The following is a 25,689-nucleotide window of genomic DNA, read 5'->3' as shown; positions in this document are numbered from 1 at the left end:
GACCTACCAACTTGATTTTATCTCATGTTGGTAAAAGTGATTTTTGGCTTCGCTTTGAAAACTATCGATAGTAGCAGACCGATCAAATCTTTGAAATCTGAAATCAGCTGGTATTTTCATGTTGCAGTTTATAGGTTAAAAATAACATTTCAGTTCGATTTTATTTTTATAAGTTGATTTATTGAATATCTAAAACTGTAAAATAATATAATTTTTAAGGCTTATTCGTGATAGAAAATGTCGAACAAACATTTATATCTGTTTTCTGGTTTCCCAAGAGCTCCCTTACAGAATGGCATCGGCAGATATGTGCCGCAGTTGAAAAGAATGACTATTAAGTTTTGTAAAAGTTCAGGGGATAGTAAAGGTGCAAGGTGAGAAAAACTTAATTATAATATTCACTTCAACAACCAAACAACATTTTTTACAAAGTTGAAGACTACTAGTCATGGCTTTTTGGGCCTCTACACACCGCCTTAGCGTAGCTTGAAAATCGTAACCTAGTTACATCCTAATGTCAATCAATCCGTCCGTTTCAAACCGCTTGAGCGTAGATTAACATAGGAGATTCAACGGCAACGTCTTTCAAAGACGTATACGGCATAGACGTAAACGTATTAAGTTACGGCATTGTTTAGTATATAATATTATGAATATTCTATTCCGACTTTCAAATAACTTTATCGTCGATTCATTAGGATCTGCTTTCATAATCGATTGATTTTTCGACTTCGATATTGATTCTGCAAGGACTCTTTCCATATAATCAGGCATGAAGTTAGTAAGAGTTAAATAAAAGAACTCTTTGTTGAATTACTATTACTGCAATTTGAAACATTTAGTGTCATTCTTAGAATCAGTATGTTAAGAGTTTTCCAGGTGTTTTTAGATTTGGCTGGGCAAGAATCTTCAATTGTATGATTGGGTTGACGCATGGAAAAAACAATCAATGTGTTCCGACCCTTATAGTTTACTATACATCTATAAAGATAAACATGTATCTAAGAATCTTTCTAGATGAAATAGGAAGAATTCGGATAACACGCAAACCATTAACTTATAGTAATATCCGCTATTTTCAATTGAGTATGTTTTACATTCGTCTTAATAACAATAAAATTCACAATAAATATCAAACCATTTAAGAAAAAAGTTATGTTATGTGCGGTGATAATTAAGTTTAATATTTGACCACAATTTAGTGTTTTAATTTTACTAAATTCAAATTTTCTAGCTTATATTACCGTAGGATGTGGGTGGATATCGAAAAAATCTGTGAATCGATTCAATCAGTGGAGTCTATATTTTTTTGGCAAAAATTGAATTTGAACTTTTAAGCATAACCTATTTTATTGGACATGTTATTCATTATCAAAATTTAGGAATAGAATAGTTTTGGACCAAGCCTGTTGTTCGTTCCCGATCATATTTATATGATTTGTAATAATTGTAGCCTATCTACAAATAAATGAATAAATAGCGACATACAATGAAAGTATCATAGATATTACGTTGAATTAATACATTCATTTCTGAACAAAGCAATCTTGGGAGTGAAATGCATACCTTAATTCGACAAGGAAAGTGTTTTTCAAAAAATATTTACAAATGTAACACAGTGTCTAAACTACAACAAAGTTATCATATGGTGTCTCGTCATGAAAAGCAACATCACTTTTAATTTCCTAATTGACTTCATTTTAAACTATTGAACAAAGGTTTGCTCTCAATTGCTAGTAAACTATATGGCAGTAAAATCAATGTTTTCTTACTATTGAATGAAAAAGACTAAGAAATTGTCAAAAATCCACTGATTTATTGATAATTAGAAAGACCGGTTTCGGTTATTACACCATTGTCAATCTCTGATAAACTCAGAGATAAACTCAGTTTATCAGAGATTGACAATGGTGTAATAACCGAAACCGGTCTTTCTAATTATCAATAGATCATTGGTTTTTTGACAATTTCTTAGTCTTTTTCATTCAATATGAATAATTACCACAATATCAACTTCTCAACTACACAAAACGTTTTCTTACTATTGTGGTCTGGACTACCCTCATAAAAGCAGTTCTATGAGCATTCATTCTTAAAGCATTCATCGACCTCGTATTATAGCCATAAAGATCAATCTTCCTGTCCACGAAGCTCTATGTATAAATCTGTAGATTGAACACTGAAGTATGTACAAGCAGGGGAAAGTGAGAATTCTTGCGTCTCGAAACAGTTGTCAACATGGCGTTCTGGATGGTTTCCAAAGCAACATTATGAGTACTCGCTTTTGTGCCCTGAATACTCTGTTAATTTCAGCTGAAGTGCCCAAAAATATCAAGCCATTTATGTTAGCAGAGGCTGGAAGTAACCGTAATAAGCAGAGACTATCACTTTCTGGCTGGCATTTGGCTGGCTTTGAATTTTTTGCAAAACATCAATCTGGTTTTCGACCGAATTACAGTACCTGTACTGCTCTTCTGAAGATGACAGATGATATCAGAGCTGCAATGGATGGAAGGCAGGCTACATTGCTTGTTCAATTCGACTTCTCTAAAGCATTTGATAGTGTCAATCACACCCTTTTGCTCCATAAATTGAAAAACCAGTGTCAATTTTCTGACTCTGCGGTAAGGTGGTTTTCTTCATATCTTTCTGATCGCCACCAAGCTGCTAGTGGAAATTCTTTTCATCATGGTTACCAGTCAGTGAGGGAGTTCCCCAGGGATCAGTTTTGGGACCCCTCCTCTTCTCAGTATACATCAATAATGTCTCTATGATATTTTCTCATGCCAACTACCATCTCTTTGCTGATGATTTGATAATATATTCCCCTTTTCCTGTGCAACACTTCCATCAATCCATAGATCACATGAATTCGGATATTGCTAGACTGGTAGAGTGGTCTGATGCACACGGGTTGAGATTGAATCCTGGTTTGGCCAGAGCATTTTTGAATTGTAGCGCCAAATCCCAGACTACAGTTCTGCCCCTAGCAGGCTTGTTTGCGCTAGTGTCGATCGTCCAGCTGTTTTGGTTTGTCGAGAAAAAAGCCCGAGTCATTCTTGCTTTCGTCCATTATTCGTCATTCACTTGTTCTTGTCGCCCCGTTGTTGTGCAAGAGCAAATTTGTATTTTGTCATGTAATTTCCACAGGAAACACTCACAAAAATATACAAACAGATATTGAAATACTACACATCCTCTAAAAAAGCCAGAGCATTTTTAAGCACCTCAAAAATGAAAAATCTAATTAAATCAATGAACAAATAAATCTCAAAACAAATATAATCTTTTTACACATTTTTGGCCACACAGTCCAACCAATAGAAAACAAGCGCCCCTGGTGTCAGGCTGATGAAGCTCCTCCTTAGGAGTGAAATGCATACCTCAATTCGACAAGGAAAGTGTTTTTAAAAAAATATTTACAAATGTAACACAGTGTCTAAACTACAACAAAGTTATCATATGGTGTCTCGTCATGAAAAGCAACATCACTTTTAATTTCCTAATTGACTTTATTTTAAACTATTGAACAAATGTTTGCTCTCAATTGCTAGTAAACTATATGGCAGTAAAATCAATGTTTCCTTACTATTGAATGAAAAAGACTAAGAAATTGTCAAAAATCCACTGATTTATTGATAATTAGAAAGGCCGGTTTCGGTTATTACACCATTGTCAATCTCTGATAAACTCAGAGATAAACTCAGTTTATCAGAGATTGACAATGGTGTAATAACCGAAACCGGTCTTTCTAATTATCAATAAATCATTGGTTTTTTGACAATTTCTTAGTCTTTTTCATTCATTATGAATAATTACCACAATATCAACTTCTCAACTACACAAAAAGTTTTCTTACTATTGTGGTCTGGACTACCCTCATAAAAGCCGTTCTATGAGCATTCATTCTTAAAGCATTCATCGACCTCGTATTATAGCCATAAAGATCAAAGAGCATTCCTGTCCACGAAGCTCTATGTATAAATCTGTAGATTGAACACTGAAGTATGTACAAGCAGGTGAAAGTGAGAATTCTTGCGTCTCGAAACAGTTGTCAACATGGTGTTCTGGATGGTTTCCAAAGCAACACTATTAGTACTCGCTTTTGTGCCCTGAATACTCTGTTAATTTCAGCTGAAGTGCCCAAAAATATCAAGCCATTTATGTTAGCAGAGGCTGGAAGTAACCTTAATAAGCAGAGACTATCACTTTCTGGCTGGCTTTGAATTTTTTGCAAAACATCAATCTGGTTTTCGACCGAATTACAGTACCTGTACTGCTCATCTGAAGATGACAGATGATATCAGAGCTGCAATGGATGGAAGGCAGGCTACATTGCTTGTTCAATTCGACTTCTCTAAAGCATTTGATAGTGTCAATCACACCCTTTTGCTCCATAAATTGAAAAACCAGTGTCAATTTTCTGACTCTGCGGTAAGGTGGTTTTCTTCATATCTTTCTGATCGCCACCAAGCTGCTAGTGGAAATTCTTTTCATCATGGTGACCAGTCAATGAGGGAGTTCCCCAGGGATCAGTTTTGGGACCCCTCCTCTTCTCAGTATACATCAATAATGTCTCTATGATATTTTATCATGCCAACAACCATCTCTTTGCTGATGATTTGATCATATATTCCCATTTTCCTGTGCAACACTTCCATCAATCCATAGATCATATGAATTCGGATATTGCTAGACTGGTAGAGTGGTCTGATGCACAAGGGTTGAGATTGAATCCTGGTTTGGCCAGAGCATTTTTGAATTGTAGCGCCAAATCCCAGACTACAGTTCTGCCCCTAGCAGGCTTGTTTGCGCTAGTGTCGATCGTCCAGCTGTTTTTGGTTTGTCGAGAAAAAAGCCCGAGTCATTCTTGCTTTCGTCCATTATTCGTCATTCACTTGTTCTTGTCGCCCCGTTGTTGTGCAAGAGCAAATTTGTATTTTGTCATGTAATTTCCATCGGAAATTTCTAGTAATTGATTGTTTAAGTGTCGTGTGTGTGAATTATAAATATAACAGCGTAAATAGTGTTGAATTGAATTAATTTGAATCGGATTTGAACTTATAAAGAATCAGTTTGAGCTTTGTTCAAACATAGTACAGAGCCAGCCTGCAAGTTGAACGTGAAAAGGCTGCCCAGAAGCAAATCTTTCTTTTCCCAGATTTCTTTCCACCCCTGAATCTGGCGTCGTAATGCGTAATAATTTCATATCAAATTAACGAGTAAGAATGTTTCCTTTCTATCGGTGTCTGGATCATTTTTATTCGACATATAGTTATTTTTTAATTGATAATATGTTCGTCAATGTCGAGACATTTCGAGCAGAAAACATAAAATTTTCGACATGCTGGAAACTTTTTTGTTTTGAAAGATAAGTGGGTGGTGAAAGTGAGAAAGTTTCTCAGAAATAATTAAAATTATTTTTTCAATAGTCAAAATTAGTAGGAATGTCATATTTTGGTCTCCAAGGAATTTTAAAGTTAGGAGAGCGGCTGCATGGTACGCATTGAGTACCAAATTGTATGCTAAAAGCTGGCAATTTACAAGATATTCGACTGAATTATTTCAAACGCAAGCAGCTGATTGCCTCTAGAAAGGCTGTAATGAAACATTTCTTGTATTATTCGAGGCGAGGTTGTCTTTTTCAGTATTTGTAATCATGTGGCTTGCAGTTATTGAATTTTTCAAACTTTCGTTTTTGTTGATCCCAGCTATTGATAGCATAACATTGTGGCACACGATTCAGCCGCTATCCCTAACTTTGAAACTCCTAAGAGGCCTAAATACGTTCTTTCGAGTACGTTTGACAATTGAAAAAATAATTTCAATTATTTCTGAGAAACGTTCTCGCTTTCACCACCCACTTATCTTTCGAAACAAAAAAGTTTCCAGCATGTCGAATGTTTCATGTTTCTGCTCAAAATGTCTCGACATTGAAGAACATAATCATCAATTAAAAAATAACCATATTAGGTCGAATAAAAATGATCCAGACACCAATAGAAAGGAGCATTCTCCCCGTTAATTTGGTATAAAATTATTATGCATTATGACGCCCAATGATTCTGAGAGAAGTGCCACTTTTTCAGGCCCTGAAAAGAAAACAAATCTTCGCGATGTTTCCAATTTTATCATAAAAGTTAAATTTTCTTTTTATACTTCAACCCTGAAACTTTTTTAGCTCTTCTAGAATATCGGGGATGACATTCTACATCCTATTCTGACGTTGAATTGGAAATTTGAGAAAGTTGCAATTTTACAGGAATTGGCAACCTTGTAATTTCTTCGGACGGAGTGCCAAGTCTCGACTTATTTTACACAGACTATAATGTATCTATTTATTCCACAATTATTCTACATAAATGCTTATATGTGGAGTAATTCCGATTTTTTCTTCTGGAGAGTTATCATAGAATCATATTTGTTAAAATTATAATTCAAGTTAATTATTCACATACTAACCATCTTTGTGAGGTGATTATTGTGCTTCGTGATAGTTTCTGCATTCCTGTTACTGTTCTTTGTCACTTATTTTAACCGTTATTTTTTAGTAAATGGGGAAACTCATGTCATCAGTCTACATAATATGTCACTGGAAGAGACGTCCAAGTGGATCCACCTTCTTCCAATGAGATCGGGGACTGCGACCAATATGAGGCTGAGGAAGTTCTGGCACACGGACAGCCCAAGCATTCAGGGCGTTTGGAGTCCGTTCACCAATAGAGACCCAGCAATCAACCTTGCACAGTTCCCGATGGTGAGTTTAACATCTAAGGCTCCTACTATATGGGCAGAATAGACGCAAGGAGTCAGATTCCTGGATCCGCGCCTGGTTTCTCGTTATAGGAAGCATAACCTCTTATGGGGAACACTATACCAGCTTATAGTATTCCTCATAAAAGACAATGCATCCTGTTGCAGACAGAGCAAAACAATTCCGTCGCGACTATTTCGCTCATATATAGAACCTCTAACTCGAGTATGATGCTCTTTCTGTGATAATATGCATACGTTTAATGAATAGTCCAACTAAATACAACAAATGATCGGTGAATTGCTAGATACATGATGATATACCTCCAACCTATTTGGTTCTTCATAATAAATATTGGAATTTAGTTAGGCAAACACCTCGGAAACAAGATGGCCGCCAAAATTTTCAGGGTTTTGCTATATCTCTTGTATTTCAATCACCGTTGCCTCTATTATTGAAATTTGCTGTTCTACGTCATGTTGGTTGTTTCAGGATTCTCACATCAGTTTGATTGGTTTTTGTGACGCATCATTGTCTGGTTATGGTGCAGTTATCTATGTGAAGTCGCAGAAGGAGAGCGAGGAGTCAAGAGTTGTATTATTGTGTTCAAAGTCCAAGGTAGTACCATCTAAAGTTGTTTCAATACCTCGTTTGGAGTTGTGTGCGGCACTCTTGTTGGCAGAACTCATGAATTCAGTAGTCACTATTATTAGTGAACGTTGTCATGTGTCTCGTATTGTCGCACTCTCTGATTCGACAGTCACCTTGTGTTGGATTAATGCTCCATCCGCGAAATGGCAAACTTTTGTTGGTAATCACATCGCAAAAATACAGGATTCTTGTATACAGGAGTGGATGCATGTTGCCGGAATTGAAAATCCCGCGGACTGTTTGTCTAGAGGTTTATCACCAGTTGAGCTTGTGAACTTTCCGTTGTGGCTCTCAGGTCCATCATGGATAGCAGAGGACGAATGCGATTGGCCCGTCCGAACAATGGAAGAGATAGTGGATCCACCGGAGGCGAAAAAACCGTCAGTGTTGACAGTCACAAAATCTCCTGATTGTAACAGCAATGCAATATATTCATTGATTGGTCGTTGTTCGGATTATGGTCATCTTTTGAGAATTGCAATTCTTGTTCTCAAATTCTTACGAATCTTACCCCAATCAGAGGAATCAGATTTCGATGTTGCTGAGAGGTATCTATGTAAAGTGGTGCAGAAGATACATTTTTCATCTGAATTTGTGCAATTGGAGAAGGGAGAAGATTGTTCTATGCGCCTTCGTCGCCTGTCTCCATTCATTGATAAAGGTGTGATTCGCGTCGGCGGTCGTTTGTCTCATGCTGGACTGGAATTTGAGACTTGTCATCAGATGATTTTACCAAAATCCGACGCTTTCGTATCGATGTTGATTGATTATCATCACAAGAAGAATTGTCATGCTGGACCTTCGTTATTGTTGTCCTTGATCAGACAGAAATTCTGGATACTGTCTGCTCGCTCTATTATTTGTATTTGTGTGTTTAAGTGTAATCGTTGTTTCCGTGTTCGACCTAGTAATAATGCAATCATTCCAAAAATGGGTGACCTGCCTGCTTGTCAAGTGTCAAAATGCAAACCATTTGAAAATTGTGGTGTGGATTACGCTGGTCCTTTGCGTATTACTATGACGAGACGTCGTAATCCTTGTATTTTGAAAGCCTACATTTGTCTGTTTGTGTGTATGGCAACAAAGGCGGTACATATTGAGTTGGTATCGGATCTATCAACGCCCATGTTTTTAGCCGCGTTTCGTCGTTTTTTGTCCCGTCGTGGACCCTGTCGTGTGATGTATTCCGATTGTGGTACTAATTTTGTAGTGCCAAGGAACAGTTGCGAAAGATATCTCAACTTTTGAATTCGTCCGAGTTTCAAACCACATTGACTAGTCAACTCGCCGAACACAAAATAAATCAATATGTATTTATAGAAGTCACCATTTACAATATAGGTACTTCAAAGTTCTCAGTGTAAGGTATCATTTCTCACAAGACAACCCTGTTTAGATGAGCTATCATAGTCCCTTTATCACATTAATATTACAGATCATTGTAAAAGAAAACCAGACCTTACTTAGCCTAATGGAAGGATGACGAGATGAAATGACTTGGTAAAGCGACATTTGTCTTTTCAATATTGACAAAGAGTATGAACCAGATTGATTGATTGATTGATTGATTTTTATTATGATGTGCTAGGTCTCGATAGACCCGTTGCACTAAACAACAGTACAATACAAAATAAGTAAACAAGATACAACAGTATTCAAATGAACAAGAATATAAGTATTACAAATAAAAACAGTTAACTGTTGGAAGGTAAAATAGAATTAAATTAGATAGTATAAATTAAGATAATTATAAGTAGATAATAAAGATCATGTTATGAAAAGAGAGAGCAGATAATGAAATAAGGAGAAAAGTAAGAGAGATGAGAAAGTAGAAGTAGAAGAGAAATTGAAGAAATGATATGAATATGAATCAATTCAATTCTTGTTTACACCTGCTTCTGAGCCAATTCAATAAATATGATTTATAAATGTTATTGAATTAATGAAAATTCATGAATACATTATATAGAATTTTTTGATTTCCCAAGCAGACAGATATAGATGGAATAAAAAAGATTAAAAAATAATAATAATACTAATGAAAGAAAAATTAATAATAACTGAGAATAACAAAAACATATTCTCAAACTGAAGTTTATGTTAACGGTATATGTACGTTCCAATTTACAATCAAATTATTGACAAGCTCACACCTACAACGATTCTAGTCATCACCCTCAAACTGTATAATTACCAAGATGCTGGTACAACTTCTTTTTGAAAAGTTTAAACGAACCACAAAGAACTATATGATCAGACAAATCATTCCACTCTCTTGAGGCTTTAACAACAAAAAATTTATTAAAAAATACTGTACGATGCAGAGGTATCTGTAACTTATAGCGATGAGCTCTTGTTCGACGTTGTGGATTTACATCAGTCATGAAGGTGAAAGCCTCACGAAGATACTCTGGACCGTCATTTATAACCAATAGTTTATATGTCAGACATAGAATGAAGAATTTTCTTCGTTCCTTCAATTTAAGCCAGTTAAGATCGTTGAAGAAAGGAGTAATATGTGCATCCCTTCTTGCATCATATATGAACCTCACAGCAAAATTCATGGATCTCTGCAATCGATCATTCAGTTCATCGGATAGATCACAGTAGACAATTGAACAGTAAAAGAGAAATGGAAGGATCAAAGCGTTCACCAATGTAACTCTAACAGATTTCGGTAAATAGTTTCTGATCCTTTTAAGCTGATGCATTCCACTAAAAACTCTATTGCACACATGCATGGTTTGCTCATGCCAACTCAGATAACTATCAATCAAGATGCCCAGAACCTTAAGGCACTGAGAATATGGTATTTCTATACCACTGATGACCACAGCCGGAGAGTTGGCCAGATCCAAGTTATTCGTCAATCTGGGATGACCAACAATCATACATTTGGTTTTCACTGGATTCAATCTCAACCCGTGTGCATCAGACCACTCTACCAGTCTAGCAATATCCGAATTCATGTGATCTATGGATTGATGGAAGTGTTGCACAGGAAAAGGGGAATATATTATCAAATCATCAGCAAAGAGATGGTAGTTGGCATGAGAAAATATCATAGAGACATTATTGATGTATACTGAGAAGAGGAGGGGTCCCAAAACTGATCCCTGGGGAACTCCCTCACTGACTGGTAACCATGATGAAAAGAATTTCCACTAGCAGCTTGGTGGCGATCAGAAAGATATGAAGAAAACCGGTTTTCTTCATATCTTTCTGATCGCCACCAAGCTGCTAGTGGAAATTCTTTTCATCATGGTTACCAGTCAGTGAGGGAGTTCCCCAGGGATCAGTTTTGGGACCCCTCCTCTTCTCAGTATACATCAATAATGTCTCTATGATATTTTCTCATGCCAACTACCATCTCTTTGCTGATGATTTGATAATATATTCCCCTTTTCCTGTGCAACACTTCCATCAATCCATAGATCACATGAATTCGGATATTGCTAGACTGGTAGAGTGGTCTGATGCACACGGGTTGAGATTGAATCCAGTGAAAACCAAATGTATGATTGTTGGTCATCCCAGATTGACGAATAACTTGGATCTGGCCAACTCTCCGGCTGTGGTCATCAGTGGTATAGAAATACCATATTCTCAGTGCCTTAAGGTTCTGGGCATCTTGATTGATAGTTCTCTGAGTTGGCATGAGCAAACCACGCATGTGTGCAATAGAGTCTTTAGTGGAATGCATCAGCTTAAAAGGATCAGAAACTATTTACCGAAATCTGTTAGAGTTACATTGGTGAACGCTTTGATCCTTCCATTTCTCTTTTACTGTTCAATTGTCTACGGTGATCTATCCGATGAACTGAATGATCGATTGCAGAGATCCATGAATTTTGCTGTGAGGTTCATATATGATGCAAGAAGGGATGCACATATTACTCCTTTCTTCAACGATCTTAACTGGCTTAAATTGAAGGAACGAAGAAAATTCTTCATTCTATGTCTGACATATAAACTATTGGTTATAAATGACGGTCCAGAGTATCTTCGTGAGGCTTTCACCTTCATGACTGATGTAAATCCACAACGTCGAACAAGAGCTCATCGCTATAAGTTACAGATACCTCTGCATCGTACAGTATTTTTTAATAAATTTTTGTTGTTAAAGCCTCAAGAGAGTGGAATGATTTGTCTGATCATATAGTTCTTTGTGGTTCGTTTAAACTTTTCAAAAAGAAGTTGTACCAGCATCTTGGTAATTATACAGTTTGAGGGTGATGACTTGAATCGTTGTAGGTGTGAGCTTGTCAATAATTTGATTGTAAATTGGAACGTACATATACCGTTAACATAAACTTCAGTTTGAGAATATGTTTTTGTTATTCTCAGTTATTATTAATTTTTCTTTCATTAGTATTATTATTATTTTTTATCTTTTTTATTCCATCTATATCTGTCTGCTTGGGAAATCAAAAAATTCTATATAATGTATTCATGAATTTTCATTAATTCAATAACATTTATAAATCATATTTATTGAATTGGCTCAGAAGCAGGTGTAAACAAGAATTGAATTGATTCATATTCATATCATTTCTTCAATTTCTCTTCTACTTCTACTTTCTCATCTCTCTTACTTTTCTCCTTATTTCATTATCTGCTCTCTCTTTTCATAACATGATCTTTATTATCTACTTATAATTATCTTAATTTATACTATCTAATTTAATTCTATTTTACCTTCCAACAGTTAACTGTTTTTATTTGTAATACTTATATTCTTGTTCATTTGAATACTGTTGTATCTTGTTTACTTTTTTGTATTGTACTGTTGTTTAGTGCAACGGGTCTATCGAGACCTAGCACGTCATAATAAAAATCAATCAATCAATCAATCAATCTGGTTCATACTCTTTGTCAATATTGAAAAGACAAATGTCGCTTTACCAAGTCATTTCATCTCGTCATCCTTCCATTAGGCTAAGTAAGGTCTGGTTTTCTTTTACAATGATCTGTAATATTAATGTGATAAAGGGACTATGATAGCTCATCTAAACAGGGTTGTCTTGTGAGAAATGATACCTTACACTGAGAACTTTGAAGTACCTATATTGTAAATGGTGACTTCTATAAATACATATTGATTTATTTTGAAATAGTTATCTAAATTGATATTGGACATTGTAAGGTGAGGGTGATGGATATGGTAAAATGCTATACATAAATGAATAGAAAATCTATTCGCAATTAGAATAACTGCAAAGTCTTCTAGAAAAAATAAGAATTGAAAACTTGTTCTATGATAATAACTAATCCACTCTTGAAAAGGTGTGCTATCTATGGAAGCACATTGGCAAGGTATATTCATCTATTTGTAACAGTCTCTCCATAATAATCAATAACTGTATGACAATATATTATTCTGTTAAAAAAATATCATGAAATAGTTGTTGATAGTTTGATAATAATTATCTTAAGCCCAGATTGTCTACAATATTTTGGCCATTTACTAAAGCCAGGGTCGCTATTACTTGGTTGGAGTGGCAAAGTTAATATAATTAGTATGTGCAGTAACATACTGACTAACAATCACTTTTTTGGTCAAATTTATGGGGGCTTGATGCTGATTCAGTGGGTTTACGTCATTGGGATGTGGGGAGCACTCCAAGAAAGAGAGAAATGTTGTTTATATCTTGTAAAAAATTTGTCTCAAAATACCAGAGCAGACTTTGTAACTTCAAGATGAATTTTATTTCAGAGAATTTATTGAATCGATGCTTGTGGATTTTGCAAAAGAAAACCCTGGCACAGCGGTTTATGTCAAGCCTCGACGACATAGAAGTCCATGTGTTCATGCAGAATATTGTAAGTGAAAAATGACCTCTCTACTAGAAAACTACTTCAGTAAATTCAACATGTACGATTATCAATGTTTTGATAGTTTGTACATTACCATCCCCCTACTAGACATTTAAATGTTTCTTCTTTGTGAAAATAAATAACTACTCAATAAAAAATGGGAAATCACAACCAAAACTTATTCTCTTTAGTATAATAAATAAGTGATAAGTACTTGAAATGTACTTCTAATATACGAGGAATCGTAGATTCATCACGATATCAAGTCCACCTGAGTATTGGTGGATTAATCTCTATTTTGAATGTGAAGAAAACTATGACATTATGTGTAAAATAAGTCGAGACTTGGCATTCCATCCGAAGAAATTACAAGGTTGCCAATTCGTGTAAAATTGCAAACTTTCTCAAATTTCCAATTCAACGTCAGAATAGGATGTAGAATGTCATCCCCGATATTCTAGTAGAGCTAAAAAAGTTTCAGGGTTGAAGTATAAAAAGAAAATTCAACTTTCATGATAAAATTGGAAACATCACGAAGATTTGTTTTTCTTTTTAATATCACTTCTCTCAGAATAATTTGGCGTCGTAATGCGTAATAATTTCATATCAAATTAACGGGAAGAATGTCTCCTTTCTATCGGTGTATGGATAATTTTTATTCGACATATAGTTATTTTTTAATTGATAATTATGTTCGTCAATGTCGAGACATTTCAAGCAGAAAACATAAAATTTTCGGCATGCTGGAAACTTTTTTGTTTCGAAAGATAAGTGGGTGGTGAAAGCGAGAAAGTTTCTCAGAAATAATTGAAATTATTTTTTCAATTGTCAAAATTAGTCGGAATGTCATATTTTGGTCTCCAAGGAATTTTAAAGTTAGGAGAGCGGCTGCATGGTAAGCATTGAATACCAAATTGTATGCTAAAAGCTGGCAATGGTCCCCGTTCCAAGGTCCCCTGAGTCCAAAAAAGTGGTTTTTGGGTATTGGTCTGTATGTATGTATAGAGTGTGTGTGTGTGTGTGTGTGTGTGTGTGTGTGCGCGCGCGCGCGTGTGTGTGTGTGTGTGTAGCTGCGTACACATATTCGCGCTTCCGACCCGCACCGAGCACGCTCCTCCCTCGTACCGCCCTCGTACCGCCCTAGTACCACCATAGAACTACAGTCGCTCCTCCCACGCACCCATCATGAACGTTACGGAAGATGTTAGATCTTCTCACGTTCCCCGGTCGAACCACTCTTGGACCCCGGTCGATCATCAATCGCTCTGCTGGAGTGACGTTCGGTTGCGGAGCAGAGCGAAAGTCTGTACGCACCTTTAGAGTGTATGTCAAATCAAATCAAATCAAATTTATTTATTTACCAATTCACTAGAAATTCACAAAATAACATTTATCAACTAATATACATTGGTGTGGCTGGAAAAAGAAGCCTTGAGCTCCAGCCACGAGTTCGAAAATATTCTTTAAATTATTTGTACATTTGCCGTGATAATATTCTAAAGTACAAACTAAAAGATAGTAAACCAAAAACCAAAAATATGTATAAATAAAAACAAAAATCAATTCTTGAATCAAAAATCAACAAGCCCAATAGAAATAGGTAGGCTAATATAGAAATTATAATAATAATAATAATAATAAAAAAAAAATCTTTTTTCAGGTAATCAAAAAAAAACCAAGTTTAAATTGAGCGTGTTAAAAACAAGTTATAATTATAGTAATTTAGTTTTCGATTTTAAAAAAGTAATTCTCTTTTACCCAGGATCTTATTTTATTTAATTTATTACTTGTAATTTTATCCCTAATGAAATCGTCTGGTATTCTATTTATTAGCTTATCGCTCTGGAACTTGAATTGATGATTGCTGGTTGTCAATGCAGTGAAATTTATACTGTAAGCACTTACACTTGCTGGTCTTAAATTGTAAGTGACATTGCGTTGAGTAAATATATGTGTATTTTTATTTATGAATATAATTAAGTTTGTTATGTACGTTTGGCGAAGCGTTGGTAAGTTTATCTCATCAAATATTAGTCTGCTAGGATAGCGTCTTGGTCTTCCTAGCGCAGCCCTGATGATATGCTTTTGAATAGTAAAAAGTTTATTGAAATGGGTGTCAAAGGCTGCTCCCCATACTTCTATATTGTAGTGGAAGATTGAGTGAGCATATGCATTGTAAATTGTTCTGAGAATGTTCAAGTCTTTCAATTGATTAATTTTGTAAAATATTGTAATCAAGTATTTTAATTTATAACAAAGATTTTGGATGTGAATGTCCCATTTAATATGCTGATCAATCGTAATTCCTAAATATTTCATTGACTTAACTCTTTCTATAGTTGAACAAGTACAGTTGGGAGTGTCGCAGTTATGATTATGTATTATTAGTTTTAAATGTTCTGAAGGTTGACCGCTTCTATTAGGCGAAAAAGTTATATATTTAGTTTTTATTGTATTTAATGTTAGAATATGACTTTTTAACCACGACTTGACCACTGAGAGACCGCGATTTGCACAGTTGAATGTTTCATCCCAAGTTGAGCCAGAAAAGATTAAAGCAGTGTCATCGGCAAAAGATAGAGCAATACCATTCGGAATGCGTAGTTTCAATAAATCATTCACATAAATCAAAAACATAAGAGGCGATAGTACAGTGCCTTGTGGCAGACCATAATCTTTAATAATCTGGATATCAGTTTCCAAAATTTGGGTTCGATCCTTCAAATAGCTTGCGAATAGTTTTTTTGCTATCCCCCTTATTCCACTATTTTCCAACTTGTTTAATAAGATAGAATTTGGTATTGTATCGAACGCCTTCGCTAAGTCACAGAATACAGCAAGTGTTTTTTTATTACTATTGAAATTTTTGTCGATTATACTTGTCAAATGTAACACAGCATCCTTGGTAGATTTACCTTTTTGGAATCCATACTGGTTGCCCTCAATAAATTTATTTTTTTCAAGAAAATTCAACAGTCTTGCTTTTATAATTTTTTCCATGATTTTAGACAAGTTGCTGAGTAGACTAATAGGTCTATAATTTTGTGGATCATCAAGTTTATTGGATTTAGGAATCGGTTTTATTAAGGCTACTTTAAATTTTCTGGGAAAATATCCTAGTAGAAAGCATCTATTAACTATGAATTCAAGAGGACAAACAATATAGTTTGAAATTTTCTTTAGACATATGCTACTTATGCCATCCGCACCTGGAGAAGAGTTTGGTTTTAGCTCATGAATGTATTTATTTATTTCTGTAACATTGGTTGGGCTTAGAAAAAAGCTATGTAAGGTTCTAGGTGAGATTGTTTCGGGAATTTCAATTATATTATTTTGAATTAGGTTTTTAGCATATTTCTGGCCTACTGTTACTATGTGCGTCTGTGTACACGATATCTCATTCCCCAATTAACGGAATGACTTGAAATTTGGAACTTAAGGTCCTTTCACTATAAGGATCCGACACGAACAATTTCGATCAAATGCAATTAAAAGATGGCGGCTAAAATGGCGAAAATGTTGCCAAAAACAGGGTTTTTCGTGATTTTCTCGGAAACGGCTCCAACGATTTTGATCAAATTCATACCTAAAATAGTCATCAATAAGCACTATCAACTGCCACAAGTCCCATATCTGTAAAAATTTCAGGAGCTCCGCCCCATCAATGCAAAGTTCGATTTTAGATTCCCAATTATCAGGCTTCAGATACAATTTAAACAAAAAAAATCAAGTGGAGTAGATTGAGCATGAAAATCTCTACAATTAATGTTTATTAACATTTTCACCTAAAATTGAAAATAAGCTTTAAATTCGAGAAAATATGATTATTCAATTGCAAATTATCGTTGATTCTATTGAATCATTCACTATGAAGAGATAGCAGACCTCATGTGTGTCTTCAGCGTTATTGCCCTGTCACCAGCTGACTAAAATCTTTGAATAGTAGCTTTGAGATGCGCGGGAGCACTAGCGTCAGGTGATCAATTTTCATAACGGCAAGGAAAGTTGTGTGAGTGCGCCACACCAGATTTTTTGTATTAATTACAAATTTTGTAATCATGTGGCTTGCAGTTGCTGAATTTTCCAAGCTTTCGTTTTTGTTGATCCCAGCCATTGATAGCATAACACAGCCAGATAGGTGGCACACGATTCAGCCGCTATCTCATACGTTCTTTCGAGTACGTTTGACAATTGAAAAAATAATTCCAATTATTTCTGAGAAACGTTCTCGCATTCACCACCCACTTATCTTTCGAAACAAAAAAGTTTCCAGCATGTCGAATGTTTCATGTTTCTGCTCAAAATGTCTCGACATTAAAGAACATAATCATCAATTGAAAAATAACCATAGGTCGAATAAAAATGATCCAGACACCAATAGAAAGGAGCATTCTCTCCTTTAATTTGATATAAAATTATTATGCATTATGACGCCCAATGATTCTGAGAGAAGTGATATTAAAAAGAAAAACAAATCTTCGCGATGTTTCCAATTTTATCATAAAAGTTAAATTTTCTTTTTATACTTCAACCCTGAAACTTTTTTAGCTCTACTAGAATATCGGGGATGACATTCTACATCCTATTCTGACGTTGAATTGGAAATTTGAGAAATTTGCAATTTTACAGGAATTGGCAACCTTGTAATTTCTTCGGATGGAGTGCCAAGTCTCGACTTATTTTACACAGACTATAATGTATCTATTTATTCCACAATTATTCTACATAAATGCTTATATGTGGAGTAATTCCGATTTTTTCTTCTGGAGAGTTATCATAGAATCATATTTGTTAAAATTATAATTCAAGTTAATTATTCACATACTAACCATCTTTGTGAGGTGATTATTGTGCTTCGTGATAGTTTCTGCATTCCTGTTACTGTTCTTTGTCACTTATTTTAACCGTTATTTTTTAGTAAATGGGGAAACTCATGTCATCAGTCTACATAATATGTCACTGGAAGAGACGTCCAAGTGGATCCACCTTCTTCCAATGAGATCGGGGACTGCGACCAATATGAGGCTGAGGAAGTTCTGGCACACGGACAGCCCAAGCATTCAGGGCGTTTGGAGTCCGTTCACCAATAGAGACCCAGCAATCAACCTTGCACAGTTCCCGATGGTGAGTTTAACATCTAAGGCTCCTACTATATGGGCAGAATAGACGCAAGGAGTCAGATTCCTGGATCCGCGCCTGGTTTCTCGTTATAGGAAGCATAACCTCTTATGGGGAACACTATACCAGCTTATAGTATTCCTCATGAAAGACAATGCATCCTGTTGCAGACAGAGCAAAAAAATTCCGTCGCGACTATTTCGCTCATATATAGAACCTCTAACTCGAATATGATGCTCTTTCTGTGATAATATGCATACGTTTAATGAATAGTCTAACTAAATACAACAAATGATCGGTGAATTGCTAGATACATGATGATATACCTCCAACCTATTTGGTTTTTCATAATAAATATTGGAATTTAGTTAGGCAAACACCTCGGAAACAAGATGGGCGCCAAAATTTTCAGGGTTTCGCTATATCTCTTGTATTTCAATCACCGTTCTAGATATTCAACCGTTTTTTTAGACGAAAATATATTAAAAATCTTCCTCTACAATTTATGTTTTATAAAATTTTCCTCTTAAACGCATATTTTTCCAGTTATAACCTTCAAAAGCCCAAAAAACTTTTTTTCTGAATCATCTCATTTCGACCACTCTTTCCATTATTTATTCAACTTCAAAAACTTGAAACATACATTTTTCAGGGACAATATTTTACTTTCCACACTGTATGTGTATTCGCAGTAGACAAACACTAGTATTATCGGCACAGTGTTGTAGAATATTTTCGAAGCTTCAAAATGACATCTGGTTGGAGGCTGTAAGTCCATATTTCACGGCTGAAGCGTCATCTGAAAAAGAGTAAAAAGTACTGTTTGCAGTGGAAAACACGCTTCTCCCACCAAATGCCAATCCTAACAATTAGAAAACCTTCTCATGATTCCTCAAAGGAAAAACTCATGACTCCTTGAAGGTACAGACTTGGCAATGGTATCAATCTCTTTATAATGATGTGTAGAAAGAGAATATCCAGGACGGCAATCTCAAAAATGATTGTCATCATGAAAAAAACAAGATGGCGGCAAAATAAGTTGATTTTCAAGAGATCGTCTGTAATTATTCTAATAATGTCGAGGATATCGGATCAATTCAGCCATCTGGAAGCTCCAAAATAATCATACTACAATATCCAAAATATTTATCCAATTCCACCAACTTTTACTATGGCGAATATAACTTCAACCATTTGCAAGTCTCTATCTTAAAGTAGTCATGAAAAAATCGATTTTATAGTTCTAGCTTGTTACCTCATGTGTATGGAAAAACGCACCAGAAATCATGCAGGGCGCTGGAGAACTCATTTTTTGACGTACAGCGCAAGAAGATATATCGTTCCAAAGTTGAAAAAACGCTCTAAATTTCATAGATTCAAGATTTCTCTGTATCTCTTGTACAAAAGAAGTTATAATGGAATGAAATTTGAACAAATTTAGAAAAAAAGTTTTTTGGGGTTTTGAAGGTTATAACTGAAAAAATATGCGTTTAAGAGGAAAATTTTATAAAACATAAATTGTAGAGGAAGATTTTAAAAATATTTTCATCTAAAAAAACGGTTGATTAATATTCAAGATATTATCTTGAACGGTTTTTGGAATACAAGCGATATAGCAAAACCCTAAAAATTTTGGCGGCCATCTTGTTTCCGAGGTGTTTGCCTGTAATTTCGACTTATCATCATCACGATCCTTATTATGCTAGAACTAACGCAGAAATTAAGACATCTTCCACGGCTGTTACTCAAAAATGACCACGGAACGACATTTGCGCCCGGACTAAACAGTAAGTTCTTCAGCGACTTCTCCAACCCAAGGGTTCACTAGTCTAATAACTATTAACACACTCATAACTTAGGTTTATAAATACAAATTCGAGGTTTTTGGGCCACACTTCTCTTATTGTATCCAAACAACATATTAAACATAAATAGACAACATAAACAATCATAATCACAATATATTTTATAAGCACTAATGTTTATAATAACTCCCTTCCTGGATTCACTACTATCAACAAACAAATAGTATTCCCGAGGTCGCGTCCACACTACAGTACAACGAACTTTGTCCGACGAACAATTTGAATGTCTAGACGAACATCAGCGAACTTTTTGCCGAACAATGTTCGTCCATGTTCGCCAGGTGTGGAACGTGCTTTAGAAGCATGGCGATTTCCAAATTGACAACCTTAATTTTTTCACACAGGTAACGTATCTGATATAACCATTGCAAAAGCTGCCCCAAGGAAAATATCCAAGTATTTGTAATTTTTTACACTTTGAGAAGTCTCTTTGCAAGAGCCACATGAATAATTGCTAACTGATAACAAATATTAATAGATGTATAACGTTTGTTTCATAGGAGGAGCTGTCCAAGAAGAAGAATCTTACCAAAACTGCCACGGAAATCATTTTAGAAAGGTGGGAGGAACAGAAGCAAAAAGAATCGACTGCACCAACTGGAATACAAGAGAAAACTTCCTCGTAGAACAAGTTATTAAAATAGCATAGAAAAGTTGTTTTAGGTTGATAAATAGATTTCTCAAGCTTTTCCAATATTTGAGAATCCTTATTTGTATGTTTGTGCTACTCTATTTCATAAAGCATTTGTTTATCAGAAACTCAACTAGAGAAAGTACTTTCTTCAGTACCTATCAATACCATAGGCTCTAACAAAACTTCTATGATAAATGTTGATAAAATAAATTTCTTGTTATTGTACTCCCCGCTTACATTCATATCGTGCATATATCATTGGAACATTTCTGTATTTTTCATATTTTTGCAAAAATCAAGTGAAATATAACCAAATTATTCCAAGTTTTCAATGTCAAGTAATATTATACAAATAAATTCATTTCATCAACATATTATAGAAGTTTTGTTATTATTTTCCTAAATTTATGTGAGAATATAGTATTTGTAGAATTTTTTAGGGAGTTTTAATTATTTATTCACATTAAATAAGAACTTATAGAAAAAGTACAATGCAGAAGCGAATACAACAGATAACAAATTGCAGAATGGTTTATTCTGCTTAAAGGAAAGAATAGGAAATACCTTTCCAACTATGGTTTTCCTTAACAGGCAGGTAAGGGTAAAGCACAACAAAAGTCTGAAAACGAGGGAAGCAGGGAGGAAAAAGAGAAGAATGTTGAATGAAAATTTCAAATCTTGAGATATTGTTAAATTGATTATTGTATAGTTGATGTGTGTTAAATTCACAATGCATTATTGTAAATATTGAAGGTATTTAGATGGATTTAACATGATATGCATTAAAGCTCTACTTCTGTGCCAATCGGCTCTTGGGCATTGCATGTTTACATCCATCAGATTGGATAATATGTTGAATCATCTGATACCATTTTACAAATTATTTGCAATTATTGGTCAAAAATCATGAAGTGAAAACAACCTATTTTTGGACAATTTCTATCTAAATTTGGGAAAGGAATAGTATTGGACTTTAAGCCTGTTGTTCCTTTCCCAATCATTCATAGTTGAGAATGATATTGTAGCCTATGTATCAATGAAGTTTTATTGAATAAAATATTTAAATTGGAAATGAAGGTTCCACTAAACCCGAAGGTTTTTCAGTAGGTGCCTATATAAGTATCTATATATTATATAAGAGCGAAATGGCACTCACTCACTGACTGACTGACTCACTGACTAACTAAAAATCTACTCGCAGAACTAAAAATCTACCGGACCAAAAACGTTCAAATTTGGTAGGTATGTTCAGTTGGCCCTTTAAGGGCCCCATACACTAGGGAACTTGGATCGGCGAACTTGGTTCTTGCGAACCAAGTTTCCCAGTGTATGTGAAAAATTGGCGAACCGCGAAACAAATTCGTGACGAATTTGGTCTTCAATCTGGATTAAAAACTTTGTTCGGTTCGTCCGCCAGGGCGATATATTCTTTCTTTCTACATTCAATATATTTTCTTTTTACAGCAGCTGCAAACTTTGAAACACTCATCTCTAGACCCCGAAAGACACTGAAGTAACGAACGGCTGTTCGCTCTCCCCACTACAGTGTGTGGGACAAATCCTACACGAACTTGGTTCCCCCCGAACCAAGTTTGCCGATCCAAGTTCCCTAGTGTATGGGGCCCTTTAGAGGCGCACCAAGAACGGATTTGGAAAAATCTGCGTTTTTCCAGCGTTTTTTTAGCGTTTTCTCAGCTTTATCGAGAACAAATGAACAGAAAATGTTCAAATTTAGTACAGAAGCTCAGCTAGGGTGTAATAATGTTGTGTTAGAAGGTATTTTTCAATAACGTCAAAGATACGCCCAAAATTAGCGGTTTTTTGCGTTTTCTCAGTTCTTTCATCAAATAATTGACAGAAAATGTTCAAATTTGGTTCAGAGGTTTAGCCACGGTATAACAATTTTGTGATGAGGTGCAAAAACAATCCTTACGAAGTTTTCCACCCTGCACTAAATAATTAAAATTAATTGGTGATTGAATCGAGCGAGGAAGTACTTATTGACTTTCTGATGGAATGAATGCTCAAACAAAAAATGCAGGCGAGCGAAGCGAGCCCGCTGATCTCATTTTTGGACGATCCAGTCGGTGGCCAGGGGGCGGAGCGATATGGCGAGCGAAGCGAGCCTGACGGCTAGTACATAATAGATCATAGAATCGTACAATACAAAGAAATGAAATCAACAAATTTGATAAGAGGAAGCGAAAAAAATTTTTTTGCATGCAAAGGGAAGTTGGTAAGTAAGAAGAGGATGCAGGATGGCAGTAAAGGCAGGATGGTGGTGAGGAAGGTAAACTTATCTAGATACTAGAATAATAAAATTCAAGTAATAGTTATTTGTATATCTATAGTGAAAAGTACTATTTTTTCTCCCTGAGGGAAAAGTTTGAAGCATGAGGCAGAGCCGAGGGCAACAATTTTCCTGAGGGAGAAAAAACATTTTTCACTCAAAATTTTTCCTCCACCTACATTTTTATAAAAATTGCAAATTAAATAATTTTTAAAAATGTACGTGACCAAACAATGTGTTACAACATAATCTAAAAAGTAAACAGCTTGCGCTATGCACTATCTGTCGGCAAAAGTTGTAACAACAATGGCCGCCACAACTACAACTATGATGAAGTTTCCGTTTCAAATTTGATTAGTTAATGAGGAATATTCGTTGGCTGGTATTTTGAATAACATGGAATAAAAAAAATTATACATTTTTTTAGTATAGTGATATGAAGTTTGTAATAATTATAGCATACAAACATAAATTTCATATATTGACCAAATTAATGTCCGGTTGAAGTATTGAATTTAGTTGGTTTAATGACTACTCTATATGCTTCCTCATCTGAGCTGAGACCTTCTAACCTATTTCAAATGTACGTTTTTAAAATAACATGCTTCCCATGTTATTTAAATGGAGTTGCTTTTACGCTCTAGGGATTTTTCCTGTTTTTTGCTCCCGAGAGCGAAAAAGTGACACTTTAGTATTATGTTCCAGGGAGTAGAGTAAGCACTTTAGACAGAAGGTGGAGGAAAAGATAAACTACTCAAGTAGAAGAAAAATATCAATTAAATCAAATCATGAATCATGAAAAATAAGTATTCACTATTTATAAAAACAATAATTATAATAATATCATTAATAATTTAATGATCAATAATATCAATTATATATGTATGAATAATGAAGAAATAATATAAATAACACTTGAAAATAACGTGAATCAATTAGTAAGTCGAAAACCTGAAAGAAGTGTGGTGCAAAATAATAATCTTTATAAAAATAAATTTTAATAATTTTCTCGTAAAAGAATCACATATTATATGTAGGCTACATTATTTGAGAAAGTATTTCTATACATAATGATTATATTCCAGTTCCTAACATGATCTCCAAAAGAAAATAATAAATGAGTCTAGAATTTATCTTTAAAATGTCTGAAAAGACAGACTCATTTTGTGAATTCAGTTTATTCTCAAACATGAGCTAATCTGAATATGAATCAGGGTATTCTTCAGTAAACCTCTATAACAACACTTGTTGTACCGTGTAGGCTGCTACGACTCAAGGAGAGTATATACACCTATATACCATCCTTGACTACGACTCACTTCAAGGAGTAAGCTGCTCCAGTTCGAATGACTGCTTTCAATTATTGTGATAAGTGAATGATTTTTGTGAAAGTTGAGCGTTATTGAATGTCTGCGCTTTGTGTTACTGAGCAACGAGAGACAGCGTGTGAATTTAATTTAGCACTCAACAGGGCGAAGAGAAGAGAGCGCAAGGGAGTGAGCGGGTGCGTTTCAATGGAATGAATAGAAAAACCTTTCAAATGGAACTCGAAATCGTCATGCTGCGTTTTCCCTCGCAGAAAAAAGAGAAAGAAGGAGAGCAAGAGAGAGAGAGAGAGTGAGTGAGGGTGAAAGAGTGAGGGAGAGAGTAATAGTGAATGAGAGAGGTAGAGAAACTGAACGATTGTTTAGGAGCACCATGCATCGAATACACAAACGAGTTATCGATCAAGGTAGCCTACCTATCGGTCTTCAGACTCAGCGCAGATGAATTTGGTCCCCTGTCCTGATTAATTATATCCCAGATCTCCTTTGAAGCCACTTTCAATTGGCATTGGGAGGAATGCGTCAACAGCTAGAAAAAAGGTCCGACTGTCGAACGGAGATTTTTCAAAAATAGAAGAAAAACTTTCCATGAGCGCACGTTGAGAGTAGAGGAGGGACAATCTGGGGATTTGAATTTTAAAATATAAAACCTCCGCTCACTTTACGAAATGCGACGCCAATGCGACGCCGACTCACAAGCAGATTCGTGAAAGCTTTATTCTGTACGCCTTGATTAGGTCCGGCAATTTTGATGATGCATAGGCTTTCATATGAAGTGGAGTAAAATTAGACTAGTGTTTCTAGTGTGCATTAGGTAGAGTGCATCATCTAGTTTAATGTCAGACAGGCAGCTGCTGCATACATTAGGTAGAGAGGTGATAAAGTGTTACTTACCCTGAAACTGCAGGATTTATGAGACTAAATCCCCAATTTTGTATTGAGTTAATACCTACTGACCTAATCTGTTCGATCCTTCCTTGGATGACAAGCTTCTGCTTGTACATGGATAATGAGACGAAAATAAACCATGCCCGGGCCAGGGTTTGAACCCACGACTAGACGCAGCGATGAAAGACTGAAGCTGCAACGCATTAGACCAAATTTCTTTTGCATTAACCTATTATGCTGTACCCTATTCGGCTATCCAGCAAGTGATATGATTACACTGAATATTGTTGTTATCCTCGATATCTCAAACATTGTAGCTAATTTCTATCAATTGAATTCAACTTTCC

General features: G+C 35.3%; 1 protein-coding gene across 1 annotated transcript; it reads left to right on the top strand.

The window, feature by feature from the left end:
* Nucleotides 1-50: 50 nt before the first annotated feature.
* LOC111051858 (39S ribosomal protein L43, mitochondrial) lies at nucleotides 51-20,969 on the top strand. The gene is made up of 4 exons (XM_022338436.2): nucleotides 51-374; nucleotides 13,122-13,228; nucleotides 18,141-18,346; nucleotides 20,706-20,969. Exons 1-4 carry the CDS (start codon nucleotides 238-240, stop codon nucleotides 20,829-20,831), a joined length of 576 nt encoding a protein of 191 aa, XP_022194128.1. The 5' UTR covers nucleotides 51-237; the 3' UTR covers nucleotides 20,832-20,969.
* Nucleotides 20,970-25,689: the final 4,720 nt, after the last annotated feature.

This window comes from Nilaparvata lugens, chromosome 4 (genome assembly GCF_014356525.2).
Source record: "Nilaparvata lugens isolate BPH chromosome 4, ASM1435652v1, whole genome shotgun sequence".
Lineage (NCBI taxonomy): Eukaryota > Metazoa > Arthropoda > Insecta > Hemiptera > Delphacidae > Nilaparvata > Nilaparvata lugens.
The sequence above is the reverse complement of the archived record's forward strand: the minus strand, read 5'-3'. Positions and strand labels throughout refer to the sequence as shown.